Below are 18,725 nucleotides of genomic sequence, written 5' to 3'. Positions count from 1 at the left end.
TAGTAGGGGCTGCTTTGTCCCCTCCTGCTGTTACTTAGTCTTTTTTTCACCTTTGCCTCAATTGCTGTTTCTATTGTAGCAGCATGCAACTGTCTTTCCGTGCACTTTCTTCAACACTGTGCTCTTTTCTTAGAGGTGGTCCCATCAGCAGCCAGCAGGTGGCATTGCCGATTTAAGCCCCACTACTTAGGCATCGCCGCTTTAAGGATCTCAGTCAGTTTCTCAGGCTGCTGACTTTGCAGATCTCCTCCGGTGCTTTGATTGCGGGCTTACTGGAGTTAAGGATTTCCCAGCCACATGATGGGCACCTTCACAGACGGATATTTCCTCTGGGAAGCACGCTTGTTGCCAGCCTCGGCAGGACCTTCTTCACCGCAGTGAGTCTTGTTTCTTTAGTGGGGCCAAGCAGTCAGGCCAGGTGCAACTTCAGTGGATTACATGGAGAGACACTTCTTGCCACTTCCGATGGCTGCAGTTGATTATTCGCAGTACGTGCTGCAGATAATTACTTTCAATTCTCCCTTGCTTTGATTACTGCATTACTCTACCCGCCCTCCGCAGTCTTCTTCCACTTCCCTCGCTGTGCGGAGAAGTAGGGGGGAGGGGCTAGAACCGGTGCCGGAACTTCCTTGCTCCGCTACTGGCAGAGCTCCTCTTCCTCGCGGGTAGCTACTCCGTTCTCCCTCCTCTGCGCGGCAGGCTTGCCTTCTACCTTCAAGGCAGGTGGACCCCCACAGACCTCCTGTGCTCTTGTAAGCAGGCGGCGGAAGCGTGCCACGGCTCGCTTTACTCGCCCTACAGTCGGCGTCAGGGTAGTCTGGCCTCGCAGGACTTACCTCGTGGGGGACGGCACCGCTGTAGACTCTTCAATTGGGGGTGGGCTCCCACTTATCTTCTTCACCCCGGGGCTTCTCACATTCCCCGCAGCTCTTCCGACAATAGCTTCGCCATCCGCAAGGGGGGTGCCCTTAACACGAGCCGCACACATCCCCTTTCACACCACCTTCACAAACGGCAGCTGCACACGCGGACACATCCCACCCTCGTCGCCACTGTACAGTTGGGCCTCAGGCCCACATAGTAATAAAGGACGGACACAGACACTCTGCAGGGTGGTGTAACAACTGCCCAGGGCATGAGCGCCCGGCCCCTTTTATTGGTAGGGTCACCTGACTGGTGACGCCTGTGGTGGGTGGATGTGAAGTGTGTATTACATCACTGGTGTAACACTAGAGCGTGCCTAGCTAGACACTACAAAAAAGTATCAGTGTTTACCAGACATAACCATGCTTACCGCAAATGCAGTGAAATGCGAGCTTCTGACTCTACACAAAAAAAAATCAAAAGTAAACAAACGCGGGATGGTTCCTGCTTATCGATACACCCAGTGAACTACATATAAAAAGGCACCTTACCAAGTGGCAGAGAATACGTGCTCCAATTCTATAAAAGAACGAGGCGTTGGTTAAACGAAGGCCAGTAGGCAAACAAATTTCAAATTATAGTTTCCAAAAAAAGAAACGAAATCAGGTTTCTTTAACTACTTACAGCTCACCAGTGACTCGCTCCGAGAGACGATGAGTCAAAGGAATCCTCGTGACCACTGTCGGGCGTGCGTATGTCGTGACGTATGCGGTTTAAAAAGTGCTGTTCAAATTTAACTTTATTGATCCCTCTTTATCAGTGCACTGGTACTCCCGGGACTACTGCTCAAAACCCAAACGTACAATGCGCCGCATATATAGTTGCCGAATCACATCTGGAGAAATTAAGATACCAGGTGTGCCATACTATGCCAAACGAATAAACCATTAAAACATGTGGCAATATGTGAAGGGTAATATCCTACAGAAATTAGTATGTTGTGTTACTTAATAACAACTGCTTCCTGACGAATGTGAAAAATGGAACAAAGTGCCAGGTAGAAAAATGAGAAGTTTAAGGCTTAAAAATAGAAATAGTCACAGAAAAAAGGAAGGAAGGAAAGATAGATTGTAATAGATTTATATATGTGTGCAAATCCTGCACAAACGTCCAAGTTAATCCATATGTTTACAAAAAACACAATAATTCATAATGGTCATTAAGACCTCCAGGAATGATGGTACCCGAGTATTTAATCCAAAACGTTTCCCTGCGTGCTACATTGTAATCTATTCCTGGAACTGAGTCAATCTTTTCTATTATGGTGAACTTGATCTGAGGGATAGTATACGGTGTGTTAACAGGAGTTACAATTGTTGTTACGGATCATGCTTTTGTGTTCTATTATACGAGTTTTGATTTTACGTGATGTTCTTCCTACGTATGTGAGTCTGCAATGCATTGAATTGCGTAAATAACGCCCTCTGTGTTACAATCTGATGTGTGTCTTAATTGGATCTTTTGGCCTGTATGAGGGTGAGAAAAAGTATTTCCTGGAAATATATTTCCACACTGACCGCAATTCCAACATTTTCTCTTACCTCTATATGTCTGAATTGAAGGATTATGTTTAGGTTTTAACAAATCCCTCAGGTTCTTAGAACGAGTGTAAGCATAGATAGGTTTGTCCATAAACACTGATGTAAAGTCAACCTCTTGTTCTATGATTTCCCAACGTTTAGTTATGATTTTTTAAATTTTTGTTGATTGCTCCGAGTGTTTTATAACAAATACTTCCCGTTTGTTGGTTGATTTAGTTGATTTTTGCGAAAGGTCTTCTCTTCTCTTCTGCGCTACCACTTCTTTAGCTGAACTTAGAACCTGTAGGGGATATCCCGTTTCTTTGTATCTGCTTAGTTGTTCCTCAATAAGAGGCTCAATTTGCTCCTCTTGAGATGTGATTCTTTTGATCCTAATGAGTTGTGACACAGGCAAGTGCTTTTTCAAAGAAATTGGATGGGCACTTGTATAATGTAAAGCGTTATTTACATCTGTTGGTTTTCTGTATACTGATGTCTGTAAACCCATTGTTGTCTTCTGTATTTCGATATCCAAAAAGTGAATTGTCTGAGGGTGAATGGTGAACGTAAATTCGATGCGTGGGTTACATTGATTCAGTTCGTTAATGCATCCTTCCAGCACTTCATAACTTCCTTTCCAGATCACTAGAACATCATCTATGTAGCGCATATATATGATGAGGTTTTCTTGCCACCTTGGATTGTGTAATATGTGCATATCTTGCAAAGTGTGCCATATATGTATTGGTGTAGGCAGGGGCTCCTGGAAAACCCATAGAGGTTCCTGTGCATTGTAGAAAAAACTTTTCTTTCCAAGAGAAATAACTGTGATAAATTGAAAAATTAAGTAATTCCAATAGAAATACTCTGTTGTAATCATGTGTAGAATCCTGCAGAAGTCTCCATTCCACTGCCTCTAAACCCTTATTATGGGGAATGGAGGTGTATAAGGCTACTACGTCTATGTAAGATCTCTTCTTTGAAATGATGGCACATAGCTTCTACTTTTTTCAGGCAGTCAGTGGTATCCTTTACATATGTGCCCCAGGATTGTACCAACGTCTGTAAATGGTAATCCAAGTATTGTCCAATCGGTTCGTGAATAGATGCACATCCGGCCACCATTGGTCGTAAAGGAGGGTTCACCGCGTCTTTATGAATCTTCGGAAGCATGTATATATGCGGTGTTTTAGGTGTAGTGTTCTGTCAGAACTTTTGTGTGGAATCGTTAATCCAACCCATATCTTCAGCTTTAGACAAAATGGAGTCAAGTAGTTTCATGAATTCCTTTGTGGGATCAGTGTCCAACTGTGTTAAACAAGAAGTGCAAACTACTATCTTAAATCAGCCATTCGACCAAGAACACCTGTTTGGCCCAGCTGTAGACACAGCTTTAGAAAAAATAAAAAGAAGACACGGACACTGCAAAATCTATGGGAGCATTACAGTCTCCATCAACACGAGGCTCCTTTCGATCGCTCCTTTTATAGGGGTGCATCCAAAAATATCAGCGCAGACATTGCTTCCTTCTCCTACAAAAGCCCCACACAAACATCCTCCAACAAGGGATATTTCAGAGGTGGCTACAGGGGAAATAATAACAAAGGGAGAGGCCTAGGTAACAACAATCGGACCTCCCCCACTACCAAACAATGCCTTCCCTACACTCCCTCCAGACCATCACACTCTGGTCGGAGGGAGACTCTCACAGTTCCTACCTGTCTGGAACTCCATCACTACAGATAGGTGGGTAAAACAAATTATCCAGTATGGTTACTACCAGGAACTTACTGCAACTCCCTCCAACATACTGCCCAAACGGAGTCCAATGTCCACGGAACATCTAACGCTCCTCAAACAGGAAGTTCTCTCACTACTTCAAAAGCATGCAATAGAACCAGTTCCCCTACAGCATCAAGGGACAGGGGTTTACTCCCTGTACTTTCTAATCCCCACAAAGGACGGTACTCTCAGACCAATACTAGACCTCAGACCTCTCAATTTCTACATACAGTCAGCTCACTTTCACATGATCACTCTTCAACAAGTCCTTCCACTGCTTCAACAAGGTGACTTCCTTGCCACTTTAGATCTCAAGGACTCCTACTTCCATATTCCTATGCACCCTGCTCACAGGAAATATCTAAGGTTTACAGTGGACGGGCAACACTATCAGTTCAAGGTTCTCCCATTCGGAGTAACCACAGCACCCAGGGTCTTCACAAAATGTCTCGCTGTAGTAGACAACAGATTCATGTGTTTCCATACCTGGACGACAGGCTGATAAAAGCCAAGTCACACAGCCAGTGTGTTCTTCACACTTACTAAACAATTCAGCTGCTCCATGACTTGGGGTTCACAATAAACCTAACCGAGTCACATCTCCAGCCCTCCTACCTACATCAGTATCTAGGGGCCACAATAGACACTTCCAAAGCTCTGGCATACCCCAATCCAGCCAGGATAGCCAGTATGCAAACCCTCATCACAAAGTTTCAACCCCAACACTCCCTACCAGCTCGAGTGTTTATGCAAGTCATAGGAATGATGGCCTCTTGCATTTTCATAGTACCTCATACAAGACTTCAGATGCGCCCTTTACAGGAATGCTTAGTACGTCAGTGGAACCAGGCTCAAGGTCAACTTTCAGATCGGGTGTTTGTGGACAGTCGCACACATCGCTCTCTACAGTGGTGCAACACACAAAACCGTTCCAGAGGGCGGGGCCGTTCCTAGACCCAGTTCCACAGATAGTGCTAACAGCGGACGCATCACTCACCGGCCAGGGAGCCCATCTCCTAAACCACACAATTCAGGGCAGGTGGACCACTCAACAAAAAGTGCTCCACATCAATCACCTAGAATTACTGGCAATATTTCTAGCATTAAAATCATTCCAGGTACATCTCATCAACAAGACTGTCCTTGTCCACACGGACAATATGACAGCAATGTATTATATACAGAAACATGGAAGAACACATTCTTTGCAGCTTTCTCAACTAGCGCAAAGCATACGGAGATGGGCCATTCCGCAAAACATATATCTTCTGGTAGAACATCTTCCAGGAGTACACAATCAGATTGCGGATCTGCTAAATCGTCAAACACAGCAGAGACACAAATGGGAACTTGATCCTCAAGTTCTTCAACCATTTTTCAAAATGTGGGACCACCCGGACATAGATTTGTTCGCCCCACATGCAAAAGCAAAATGCCCAACCTTCGCCGCCAGGTTTCCACACCCGTTGTCCAAGGACAATGCGATATGGATGAACTGGTCAGGCAGTTTTGCGTACGCTTTTCCACCACTCCCACTCATTCTGCTAGTAGTACGCAAGCTCAAACAACAGTCTCTCAAGATGATCCTAGTTGCTCCCACTTGGTCCTGGCAACCTTGGTTCACAACACTCCTGGAACTCTCAGTAGTTCCACACCAAAAACTGCGGCTCTCCCCAAAGCTGCTTATGCAGAACCATGGAGAGATAAGGCATCCAGCTCAACTGAATCTAGCAATCTGGCTGCTGAAGTCCTAGAGTTCGGTTACCTCAGCCTCCCACCGGACTGTATGAACATTATCAAAGAAGCCAGACGCCCTACTACTAGAGCTTGCTATGCAGCCAAATGGAAAAGATTGGTCATTTACTGCAATAATAACAAAATTGACCTGCTAGATGCTTCAATTCAGAACATTATTTGCTACTTGCTGCATCTACAAAGATGTAATCTAGCATATACATCCATATGAATACATCTTGCTGCCCTTGCCGCCTACCTGCAAAACAGACAACATTTGTCAGAGTTTAGGGTACCCGCTATCAAAGCGTTCATGGAAGGATTATTCTTCCCACAATACCACCCTCTCCGGTGTGGAATTTAAACATTGTCCTTACTAGGCTCATGGGTCCTCCATTTGAACCTCTACACAAATGCGAACTGCAATTCCTTACATGGAAAGTAGCTTTCCTTGTCGCAATCACCTCTCTCAGGAGAGTAAGTGAGATCCAGGCTTTAACCATACAAGAACCATTCTTACAAATACATCGTAACAAGGTTGTTCTTAGAACCAATCCAAAATTCCTTCGAAAAGTAATCTCTGCTTTTCATCTTAATCAATCTGTAGAGTTACCCGTGTTTTTCCCAAACCCAGATTCCGTAGCAGAGAGATCTCTTCACACACTTGATGTCAAAAGAGCTATACTTTATTACATTGACAGAACTAAACCCTTTAGAAAGACAAACCAACTGTTTGTAGCTTTCTCTCCACCTCATAAAGGAAACCCCATCTCCAAAGCTGGAATTTCCAGGTGGATAGTCAAATGCATTAAAATATGCTACCAGAAGGCAAAACGCACATTACCAATTCCCCCTAGAGCGCACTCAACACGCAAACTAGGGGCTTCCATGGCATTCTTACAGAACCTTCCCTTAGATGACAGGCTTCTTTAGGCCAGGCTGTTCTTAAACACTTTTTCAGGCCACTGCAACAGATGCAGGTGACCATCCCTAGCGGAGAGCACTGCTATACAGTCTATGCAAAAGTATGAATTCTGCAGCTCATATGCCTCGAACGGAAAATGCTACTTACCAGTATGCATCTGTTCTTGGCATGTAGAGCTGCAGAATATCATACGCCCACCCGCCTCCCCGGAACCTCTATCTGTTCCAGTGCTATATTACTTAGATACATTCACATGGACATCTTTTCTGTTTCTTACAAACTTCATCATTTCCCATCATGGCGAAAAACAATGGAGTCGATGCCCATGTGAACTATCGTCCAAGGGAAGGAGTCACCTATCTGATGACTACAAAGACTTCTTCCAAGACAACAACAAACTCCAAACATCTGAGCCCAACACCAAATGGCGATCTATGCAAAAGTATAATATTCTGCAGCTCTACATGCCAAGAACAGATGCCTACTGGTACGTAGCATTTTCCTTTTTGCATCAACTTAGTAATGAGGAAGGCGCTGTCTGTCGCGATTCCTGACACCTTCAGCCTTTCTCTGGGTCTATGAACCCTATGGGGCACACCAAACCTGTCGTTCATGATTTCTGCCAGCTCGCCTGACTGCACCACTGAGTCAGTCGGATGGTTCCTTAACACACATTCTGGATGATTGTATTCCACCCACAAACCTGGCTCCTCAGCCAGATACACTTGACCGGATACTCCGAAATTCCCAGTCTGCCATCAAACACTTAGGGATACTACTGATACTCTGCCTACAAACCTAGGCTTACTATGTGCAGATCAACAAACTGTTGGACGGGCTACTCTCAGCGGAAACTGTATTATCGGATGTGGTCCTTCGACAGGCTGCTCATTCCACATCCATCTCTGAACTCAAAAAAACAAATCAGTGTCCTGAATGAAAGGGCAGGGGATGCAGAGGGCAGAGCATGATGGAATAATGTACGGATCATGGGGGTGCTGATAGGCATCGAGGGCCCCAATCTGACTGTACCTATTAACCAATGGATCCAGAAAATTATCACCCCCCAGGACCTATCGCTTCTATTCACAGTGGAACAAGCACATAGGGTGACATCTCGGCGCCCTCCCCTGGGTGTGCTGCCTTGCCCCAATGCTAAATTATAGGGATTGTCCCTATCAGAGTCGACAACTACTCGGTGTCCGTTTTCCTGGGCTACTCGCTAGAGGTAGAGAGATGCCGTGCCTCCTTCCAATCGGTCAAGTGGCAGCTGCGAGCAGAGCGCCTGACCTATGCTATAATGTTTCCAGCTTGATTGAAGGTTCTGCACTATGAGTGCTTCTTAGTTTTTGATACTCCGGTTACTGCCTTGGACTGGTTAGAGCGCCAATATCCAACTGCATGCTGCCCGCCTCCGGCAGCATGTTCACAGCAGAGAGTGCAAAGTTTACTTCGGTCTAAGAGGCGAGTCTGTCGACAGGTCCTAAGGATGATGACTTCACCACAGCAAGCCCTGGAGGGTAGACAGCAGTACTAACATCCATGACATAATTTGAACCTCACCAGCGGAAACCCTCCTCAAGCTCCTCAGTGAGTCTGAACTATGACTCAGGCTCTAATACCAGTGGCACTATTCCCAACCGTGACACCTCAGACCTCTGACATTCTGATTTAATGTTGCTGGGGGTTGTACCACTATGAACCTCTTGATGCTATCCCATTAATGGATTACATCATAGCCTTGTTGCAGCTGTCCCATTAAAGAGGTACCATAAAAGAGTGCTCTGCCTTGCCTTTCCCCATTTCCCCCTCCCTTTTCTCCCCCTCTTGCTCTATTATCTTGCCTCCCCTGGCTGGACTTCTGACTTAGGTAGGCAGCATACTGCAATATCTTTACAAATGCTTGTTCCATATTCCCTGTGTTACTCCCTGACAGTTACTGCCGTACAAGATTCCCGGTGCCCCAGTGTGGGACACAGCTCTTTGCTATTCCCCCTGGTTAAGTGGAGCTACACAGGGGTTCAGTTTGTTCCCCCACTGTAGGCGATTGCATGTAATATTATACAGTAATGCTGTTTTGTTTGTTGCTTTTGGTTTGGTCTAACATATGTTCTATGTTGGACCCAGAATTGGGAAAATGTTTTTTTCTGGCTAGATACGTCTAAACACTTTTCATGTCTTCGAATATCGTGGCTCCGGTGATATGATTACTAGCATGAGCTTTTTACCACTGTTGGCTATGGTTTATGGACATCACCAGCTGTATTGGAGGGAAGCACTGCCAATGTGAGGGGGGACTTGTTCATTTATCTCTGTCATGTTATGCTATATTATTACTTGGAGTGTGAGTGGTATGGGGCAGAACACAAGAGACATAGAATACTAGCCTAACTGCATAGGCGGAACACCCACATTATATTCTGACAAGAAACACACATAGTGACTTCTGAGGCCCAGAAACTCAGCAAACGATGAAAAGGTCAACTTTTTCACACATCCTACTCCGCTTACTCCAGGGGGCTGATATTTAGTTCCGAGCTGGAGTCCCGTTTGTGGTGCTTGACTCAAACATTGACACACAGGGTAGCTATGTTTTGCTCGGGTTCAAAGAAACAAGAGCCACCGTACTCACACGGAACCAGGGTATCTAATCTATAACAAGGAACAGCGGTTCCTGCGGACAATGTGCATCATATATGATGATAGTTTTATTCAATGGTAGTATTCATGGGAAAAGATAGGTCATTATTACACACAAGACATTTTGAAACTACTAACTGTTTATGTAAGAATTTAAATGCAGTGAAAAAAGTTGGTCAAAAGAAGTAGAAGGTGAAAATAGAAGCATGCCTTGACAGATGTCGAGGAGATCAATGGAGAACCACCGTAGTCGGCCTCCAAATGGTCATTCTATCTCGGGAGGCCGACTACAGTGGTTCTCCTTTGATCTCCTCGGCATTTGTCAAGGCACGCTTCTATTTTAGACGGGCCCATATCCAGTAGAAGAAAAATATGTTATTCTTCCCTTCCCGATATGTCGGATGGTTACTTACACCACAGATCCATGTGTGTGAGTTATCCCTACATAACACAGAGGTTTGTATCTACAAATAAGCCGTTAGAACTGTCAATCTCCCTTCACAGGGTGCCCGGTTAGGCCTTATGCGAGTACCCCCGCTCCTTATGCACTGCGTAGAGCAACTCCTTATGATTGGTGTGCACAACTTCACACTGACAGTTTATTGTTGATCCTTCAGGTGTCCCTATTACTAGGTCCTGATAAGAGACCCCTCTATTGACTGTGGGGTCGAAACGCCGTCGACAGGCATTCACAATGCGAACCATCTTCCAGCCTCCCTACTATTGCATTAGAAGGCTTTCAATAACTAATATATATTTGCCTCATGGTTGTTTGAATATTTTTAAACCTATTTTTATGCCACAAATTGTCAACTTTTTGCACTGCATTTAAATTCTTATATAAACAGTTAATAATTTTAAAATGTCTTGTTGTGTGTGATTATGACTCTCTTTTTGACCTATCTTTTCCCATGAATATTACCATTGAGTAAAATTATTATTATATATGATACACTTTGTCTGCAGGAACCGCTGTTTCTTGTTATATAATGTTTTGCTCAGGGGCACCTTAGTGCTGGACTGCATATATGCACCAAGCACTGAACAAGATGTCTTCTACACACACTTTTGACTGTGGTGGCGGAATAGGCTCCTTCCCATGGGTACTGGGGGTTGATTTCAATGCAGTGTTGGACACAGCGTTGGATTGTTCACACCCACCCCCTACCGGGTCCAACTTCGGAACTACAGGCCAAGTTGCTGAGACAGTGGCTAGATGGCTGGGAAACTTTAGATCTTTGGGGTAGTCACAATGAGGGTATGAAAGAATACTCTTCTTACTCACACCCACATGCCCTCCATTCCACTCCTCTGCACTCAAAGCCTGCAGCCTAGTGTTACGAACAGAACATATTTAGGGCCGACGATCTCCGACCAAAATCCCCTAGAATTAATACTTGCTTGGGGACAAGTCCCAACCCTGAATCCCAACCTGACGCCTACAGCCTCTGTTATTAGAAGACTCGTGTTTAAAGAAACCCTGCCTGTAGCCATTTCTACATATTTTTCGGATAATGCCGGCACAGCCTCTTCACCGTTGGTGGAGTGGGAGATGTTTAATGTAATGATGTGAGGCACATCGATCAATACAATATTGGGAGCTAGCCAGGTGATTCATAGGGAATTAACACAATTGGAGACCCATCTGGGCCCCCTAGAAAGGGACGTGGTGGTGAACCATGACACAGTTGCGGACTTACAAGAAGCTGGGATCACACACACGGAACTCCTGAAACATCTCTGAGTAACAGACTATAGAGTGTACACACAAAAGATACACACAGTGACGGACAAGTCTGGCACAACTAATCCAACCTGATCTGTCTCCCACACCAATATTATTGATATATGTGCCTCCCCAGGATCAGGTTGTGACCCAGTTCGGGATCAATATGGCATTCTGCGAGTTCAACATGGTGTTATACGTGGCCCAGCCCCTATGACCCAGCAGCAATAACGGAGTTCTTGAGTCAAGTACAGTTACCCTGAGTGGCTCCGAATGATAGGGAAGCTCTTGGTGCTCCAATTACGTCAAAGGAGATACGAGGGGCTATCAAGGAGTTGGCTTGTAATAAAACACCGGGTTATGATGGATTGCCAGTGGAATTTTATGCAACTTACGCCACTTGATTGGTTCCACACCTGAAAAAGTTTCATGCGACCTCTCTTGATATGGGTGTGCTCCTCCCCTAATACTGGAGAGGCGCTAGTCACCTCAATGCTGAAACTTGGGAGTCCACTTATGGAGCTATCCTTGTACCGGCCAATATCTTTGTTAAATCCAGAGTACAAAATTCTTAGCAAACTTCTCGTACGCCGACTTCTTCCAGAATTGATTCATGTACATTTTGCTAATTAGGGATCTAGGTGTACCAAGAGCCACAAGATATATTAGAAGGGAATCTTATTCGTACTATTGCGGCACTTCGCTCCCAGATGGGTTTCTGGGTCACACTAGCTTTGTCAGTGGCCCTGGCGAAAATGCTTATGTTGCGAAGGCTATTATTATTTTGCAAATTTGCTGATAGTACTTACGGCATGGGTGTTTTGACTGTTAAATACTATTCTGATCGAACTCACATGGGGAGAGGCCATAGAGGGTTGGCTTGACAAAACTTTATTTACCAATCACCAAAGACGGTGTGGGAGCCCTCAATTTCAAGGCCAATTGCATAGACGCACAATTGCAGTGGCTTTCGTTCTAGCAGACCGGCCAAAATTTGCCAGAAATTGGGCATACCACTGCCCAGCTGAATAAGGGTCTGGTGCATAAGCTAATGGGTCTGTAAGTACAGCAATACTTTCTATGTACTACCGCAGTACTCCATAAACCTTTTAAAAAAAATAAAAAGCTATAAAACTACTTTTCCCCACCTTTACAGACTTAGCTAAACTGCCTCATTCCTTCCTATGCATGTCTAAAACAGAACTACACTATATTCCACCTGTGGATCCGCAAATCCAAAAAGCGCTATCAAAAACCCCTAGGGTGGGGTAGGGCCCGAGGTGGCTCATAATTTTAAATAGGAGGAAGGGGCCTGAGCCTTGACTGGGCCCTGGGGACACCATCAGCAGAAGCTGGTCATTTATTACTTACTGCTCTGGCAAGGAGCGTCCCATAATGCATTGCAAGGACTTCTTCTAGCGGCACCACCAAGCCCTTTTTTAGTGTTGTGGGGGGCTGCATGGACTGGAGCAACCCCCCAGCAACATTAAAAACAACAGTAAGTCTCCTTGGTCAATAATCCCTTGACCCCAGGAGAACGTATCATATTTTTTAAGGCGCTCTTAGCTGGAGCGGTATGTTCTGCACCTGGAGTGCAGAACACACTTGTGGTTTCATGGCTACATTTTTGTTTAAAAAAAAAAATGAAAGGCATGTTGATTTTTTTTTTTTTTTTTAAATGAAATTTTATCTAAAAATATAATAATACTATCACTTTTTCACATATTGCATTGCGAGAATTAACGAAAGATACATTTGAATTATAATTATTGGTGATTTTTGGGACAAAAGACAATAGGTGTGGTTGTTGTGTGTTGATATGCTGACCCTTTCATAAAGCCAGTAAGCCTTTTATTATATTTTGGTGTTCTGACCCATAGACAAAGTCAGTATATCTGACTTACTTAAAATTACATTCCTTATATTTGGACAAGCTTGCCCATGGTGATTTAGGCCCCTGGCTCTGCGCCCACCCCCGCTGCCTATGACTTGTGTGCAGGGGGGATGTCCTGGCACTCAACCCCTCGCTGCGCATGTCTAGTGTTCAGCAGTAGGCTTGGGCACCAGCAAGATGTTTGGTGTAGGGCCTCCCTACACTGTACGGGGCAAAAGGCTGTGTGAGGTGTGGGGTTGGCTGCCAGTGGGGGTTGGACAAAGGGCCTGGTCAAAGGACGTGCGCAGCATGGGGTTGGCTGTTCATGATAGGTTGGTCGCTGGGTTTGGTGGTATGGCCAGGCCATGCAGCCAACCCCACACCATGCACAGTGAGGGGTTGGCTCCTCCCAGTGGTTGGCTGTTCCCGAAGGGTTGGACACAGGGTCTGGTCACAGGGGCAAGGGGCTGGTGTTACATAAGGCAATTATATATTACTTTACATTTCAAAAAAACTAGAAATTCACTGAAAGAAACAAAGGTTAAAGTGCTGTTATAGTTAGGTGAAATAGTCATTCAAAACGTACCACTTTAAATGCACAAAACCACTGAAATATACCAGTTATAGTTATTTCAAGTAACTTTAACCCATGCCCTAAAGTAACTACAACTGAAGCCCTTGGCATGCACTGCTAATTCGCCTTCATATTACATCACTCATGACATGATCTATGACATCCTTGATAACATGACTGCAATATCTGAAATAACATCATAGATGACAAGATAGATGCGATGACAGGGCTGTCGAAAGGGGCGAGTACATAGTACAAAACCCTATTCGTATATGTGCTGAGATCTCCCTCCACACAGAAACGACTGGAGAGATGGAGGTCTCTGCCTTTAGGTTTATGAATCCCACTTTGTAGAACAAAAATAGTACTACTATAGTACCATTTTATCTGCTACAAACTCAATTTTGTGGATAGGTACCAGTCTCTCTAATTCGTTTCTTACAGTCTCTCTTAAGTAATTAATGCAAAAAGAACAAATGATGGACAGAATGCAGAACAATGTCATGCATTCACCCCGGTACAGAGATCTGGGCCTAAATCCATTGTTATTTGCTCCCCATGCCATTCCTGTTTGAACCCGGCCATATGCAAATGAGTCTTGACCCTGTGCCCAATGGGAACAGTCTGCCCGAACTGCCAGGCTAGGTCCTCCCTGGGCTGAAAAAAGGCATCCTGGGATCGGTTTCAGGGCAACTCCCCTCATCAGCCAGGCTAGCTTAAATCTAGTGACAAAGTGAGCAAGGGACGCACGTCTGGGCATACCCATCCCACTCGGGATAACAAATGCAAAAAGAACAAGTAACTAGGCACACCTCTCACATTTTTCATAGGGAACAGGACATTCTTTCAACCTTGTTCTTTGCACAGATCCCTTCAAACAACTTAACTCATTCCAAAAATTACAGGAATGCTATAGACTTCTCATTCAGTTTCTCCATTTGAGTCCCCATGCTACAGTATTTGTGCCCATTTTTGGGATCTATTTTCATTCATAACTTCTTTTAATAAGACCAATTCAGCACTTCATTGCCTTTCTATGCCTGATCCTCCTAACATACTCCTGTCATTGACCACAAGTTCCATCTTAAAGAATCTGCAAATTGAGATTGGATACCTACCATATCCACCCAGTCATATAGATCAAAATGGCATGCAAAATGTTTTTCATCATGTCGATCTCCGTCCCACCTACCTGCACCACACATCTTGGGATTTCCGTTTCCCTTGATCATCAAAACCATACAATTTAAATCCCCTTCCAGATTACCACATTCCTAGTTTCATCAGTTTCCACCCTAGATCCATAGCTTCTTATTTTGTCAAGTTTTCTGTGATTGTCTAAGCAACACAACCCCAAAACTGACCATAAATTCACATTTCAACAACTAAAACTTGACTCCAATTCACTTAGCTTTATTACCTACATATGTCTCAGCCTCAGGGAAGCGTCAGGTGCAAAACTGCAGTTCTCAGCACATATAAATAATCACTGCTTAATCAATCAATGCAGGAATCTCTAGAATGGGAGAGGTAAAGAAGGATAGAGGGGCTTAGAACAGGTCCTCCAACGGAGCATGGAGTGAACTAGGATCCTGTCTCTGCAAATTTAGTGCTGCATTAAGACCAGGCTCAGATGCTTTATAAGGCATCTACATGAACCTGCTCACTGTCGTATATTCTTCTAAAATAATTCTCACAAAACGTGTTCCTGTGCTCATTGTACGTCTATTCTTGACAAAAATTTAGGCAAGATTTGTGAAACTGCATATTGCCTTTGATAACATCTCCTTGTTTTTTTTCTTCCTAGGGAGTTACTTTTCCAGAGATGCCTCTTATTCTCACCAGTACTGCCAATCCTTTTCCAGCAGCAAGTCTATGTTTCTGGCGCGAGTTTTAGTTGGGGACTTTGTAAAGGGACATGAACGCTACACCCGTCCACCTCCTATACCCACCAACCAGAGGATGGCTTATGACAGCTGTGTGGACAATGAGCGTAACCCATCTATTTTTGTCATCTTCGAGAAGCTTCAAGTGTATCCAGACTACATATTGGAATATAAAAAAGAATGCACTGCAGAGAAATTTACAGGCATATTCGCAAACTAAAAAACACTGCAATGCACAGGCATATTCACAGAACTGTGTATATGACAAGATACAGGCATATGCACGCACCAATGTACAGGCATTTCCAAAGACCAATGTACACAGCAAAAAACAACCGTATCCACAGAATTATGGGCAGGCTGGGGGACAGGCATATGCACAGTCCAATGCACAGGCAAGGAACTGAGAAAAGAAGTCAACAAAAATGAAGGGCGCTGCTGCGTCAGCTAAAGCAGGAATGGAATATTCATTGCTATTGACAGTTTCTGATTGTGATGCAAATGATTTTACAAATAAAGAAGTCAAGATTTTAAATGGACACCAATCAATAAGTCAATCATGCGTCCGTCTGCCATTCGCTTATATAGCTACTCGTAAATGATTACATAAATTAGCAGCATATAAACTGTCGAAAATTGAATTTAGGTGTAGAGCTCTAATTATTTTTCTTTGTCAAAAGTGTACATTGAACTGTTGCACTCCGTGGATGATGTCAGCAGTGATATGATCACTGATGTCATCAATGATAACATTTGAGATGTCATCAGTGATATCATCAATGCTGTCATTGAACATGTCTTGAGTGATGTAATATATGAGGCCGTAAGCAGTGCATGGCGAGGGTGCAAGGTATAGTTCACAGAGTGAACTATAACTGGCTAATTTCAAAAGGTTTTTAATATAAAAAATGGGAGGGTTAGACCTACATATTACACCCCTTCACCTTTGTTATGTTTCAGTGACTTTCTTTATTTCTTTTCTTTAAAGATGCAAACAAGTATTTAATGCACACCTAACTATAAAGTCACTCTAACCTTTGTTTTTTTTCTGAGAATTTGAAGGTTTGTTTTAAATAAAATGATATAAATCAGTATGTACTATGCACCTGACTAGGGTAGCAATTTTGTTTGATTTACTATTTTTTTTAAATCCAAGGGGTTTTTCTGTAAATTACAATAGCAATAGTTCTACTTTTTATGTGAATGTTTTGTAAACAAAATAACAATAACAATCATATCATAAAGGAAATATTTAATTGATATTGACTATTCACCATATTCTCCCATTCTGAAACACACACAGATCAAATGACCTGCAAAATGACTTTCCGAACACTGTTTTAAAACATAGATCAGTTTTGATCCCAAATTTTTCAACATGCTGCTCTCCATCCCACCTACCAGCATCACATATCTTGGGCTTGCTGTTTCCCGTGATCGTCAAAACTATATTATCCAAATCACTTTCCAATTACCCACTACGTAGGTTCCATCAGTTTACCTAAATCCTTAACATCATATTTAGTCTTCAAGCTTTTGGGGGTTTTCTAAGCAACACAGCCCCAAATTTGACCATAGACTGTCTCATTCCAAATTCACTTCATTTTGTTACTTACAGAGGCCTTGGTCTTAGGGAAGTGTGCGGTGCAAAATTGCACTTCTCAGCACACATTAATGATCGCTCCATAATCAATCATTATAATCATTGCTGGGATGGAAGAGGCAGAGAAGGGTATGGAGCATGGTGTGAACTTATATCTGCAGTTTAGTGCTGCATTAAAACCAGCCTAAGATGCCTTAGCTGGCATCTGCATGAACAAGCTTACTGTCCTATGTTCTTCTAAAATAATTCTCACAAAAACATAGTCCTGTGCTCATTGCACCTCTATCGTTGGACATAAATATAGGCAAGATCTATTTTGGAGGATCCAGAGTGTTTTTTTGTTATGCTGAACTCTTAATGTAGGAGGTTTATTAACTGGGAAGTGAGGCAAGTGGTTCGCTATTAGTCACACTAAACTACAATATCATTTCAAGTTGTTGTTTCATCTTTTTTTTCCTAACATTTTACAGATCAGCGGACCCATTGAGGTGGATCCACAAATCCACAGCGAATCCGATGACACAACCAAAGAACATTTCTGTTTGGTTGTAAACAGTCTGCATCTTTCCACCCTTCCAAGTCATTTTGGTGTGGCACTAAGTTGGAAAACGTACAATAGTCATTTGTACTGAATTTCTCTGTCATTTATGCAGTATTTTTCAACTGCCGGGGTTGCAAATGGATCGGGAGGAACAGACACACCAGGAGGACGAAGAGGATGATAAACCACCCAGAAAAGAAAAAAGTTGGTCTGGATTTTCTTCTCCATTCACTCTGGAGCAAAAAAGTTGTGACAATAATATTATAGAACACTATTTGTAGTAAAGAGTTGTCCTGGGCATCGGGAATAAGTGCTCACATGGCACACCGAGCGTGTGAAGCACATGAGCACCATCCACACCAAGCGCCTCAATAGGTCCTTGATAAAGCGGGATGGACCTGAGGCCTCAGCTTTTGCTGACAGATCATCTTTGGCACCAGGAGACCCAGTGCCGCCGAGAGTCACCTAGGGACTACCACCCCATGCGCAAAAACTACAGAAGACGGTCATATTCTGCTCGGAATGAGACAAGGTGATCAGTATGGGGGAGCAATCACTACCAGCATTCATAAAAGCTGTGGAACATCACAAATGTTGAATTCCTTTTTTTTTACATTACCTTCTCCAAGTTGAAGTTCCCTTTTCCATTTCTTTGCCCCAGTTTTGGAAGAGCAAAAAAACTACAAAAATGTATTTAAAAAGTATTAAAAAACAACAACAAAAATGGTTCTTTTCAGCACAGCATTGTTTGGTACAAAGATAGAAAATTACATGTTGTTTGTCAATGTGTTACTGTTTCTAACTATTATTGTTTTATATCCGTGTGCATGTTTGTAGCTGTGTGTGTGTGTATGTGTTAGTAAAAGTGTAGATAAGGGCGACTGTCAGGATTTTGAAGTGAGTGTGAGTAACCTCTTAGTTTTCGAGGATATTTCTGTGTATGTCTGTAGTTGTGTGTGTATCTGGTGTATCTGTGAGTGTGACTATATGTGTGTAG

At 43.5% G+C, this 18,725-nt stretch overlaps 1 protein-coding gene across 2 annotated transcripts in view; it reads left to right on the top strand.

Moving 5' to 3' along the window:
• The window catches only part of LOC146854287 (protein mono-ADP-ribosyltransferase PARP12-like), a 271,064-nt gene extending 254,378 nt beyond the window's left edge, over positions 1–16,686 (top strand). For both annotated transcript variants that reach the window (XM_085652068.1, XM_085652067.1), the window contains one exon: positions 15,506–16,686. In XM_085652068.1, coding sequence (XP_085508194.1) covers positions 15,506–15,804 — 299 coding nt within the window. In that variant the 3' untranslated portion in view covers positions 15,805–16,686. The remainder of the gene's footprint in view (positions 1–15,505) is intronic.
• The last annotated feature ends 2,039 nt before the right edge of the window (positions 16,687–18,725 follow it).

This window comes from Triturus cristatus, chromosome 4_1 (assembly GCF_964204655.1).
Source record: "Triturus cristatus chromosome 4_1, aTriCri1.1, whole genome shotgun sequence".
Classification (NCBI taxonomy): domain Eukaryota; kingdom Metazoa; phylum Chordata; class Amphibia; order Caudata; family Salamandridae; genus Triturus; species Triturus cristatus.
Note: the sequence above shows the minus strand (reverse complement) of the source record. Positions and strands in the feature narration are given on the sequence as shown.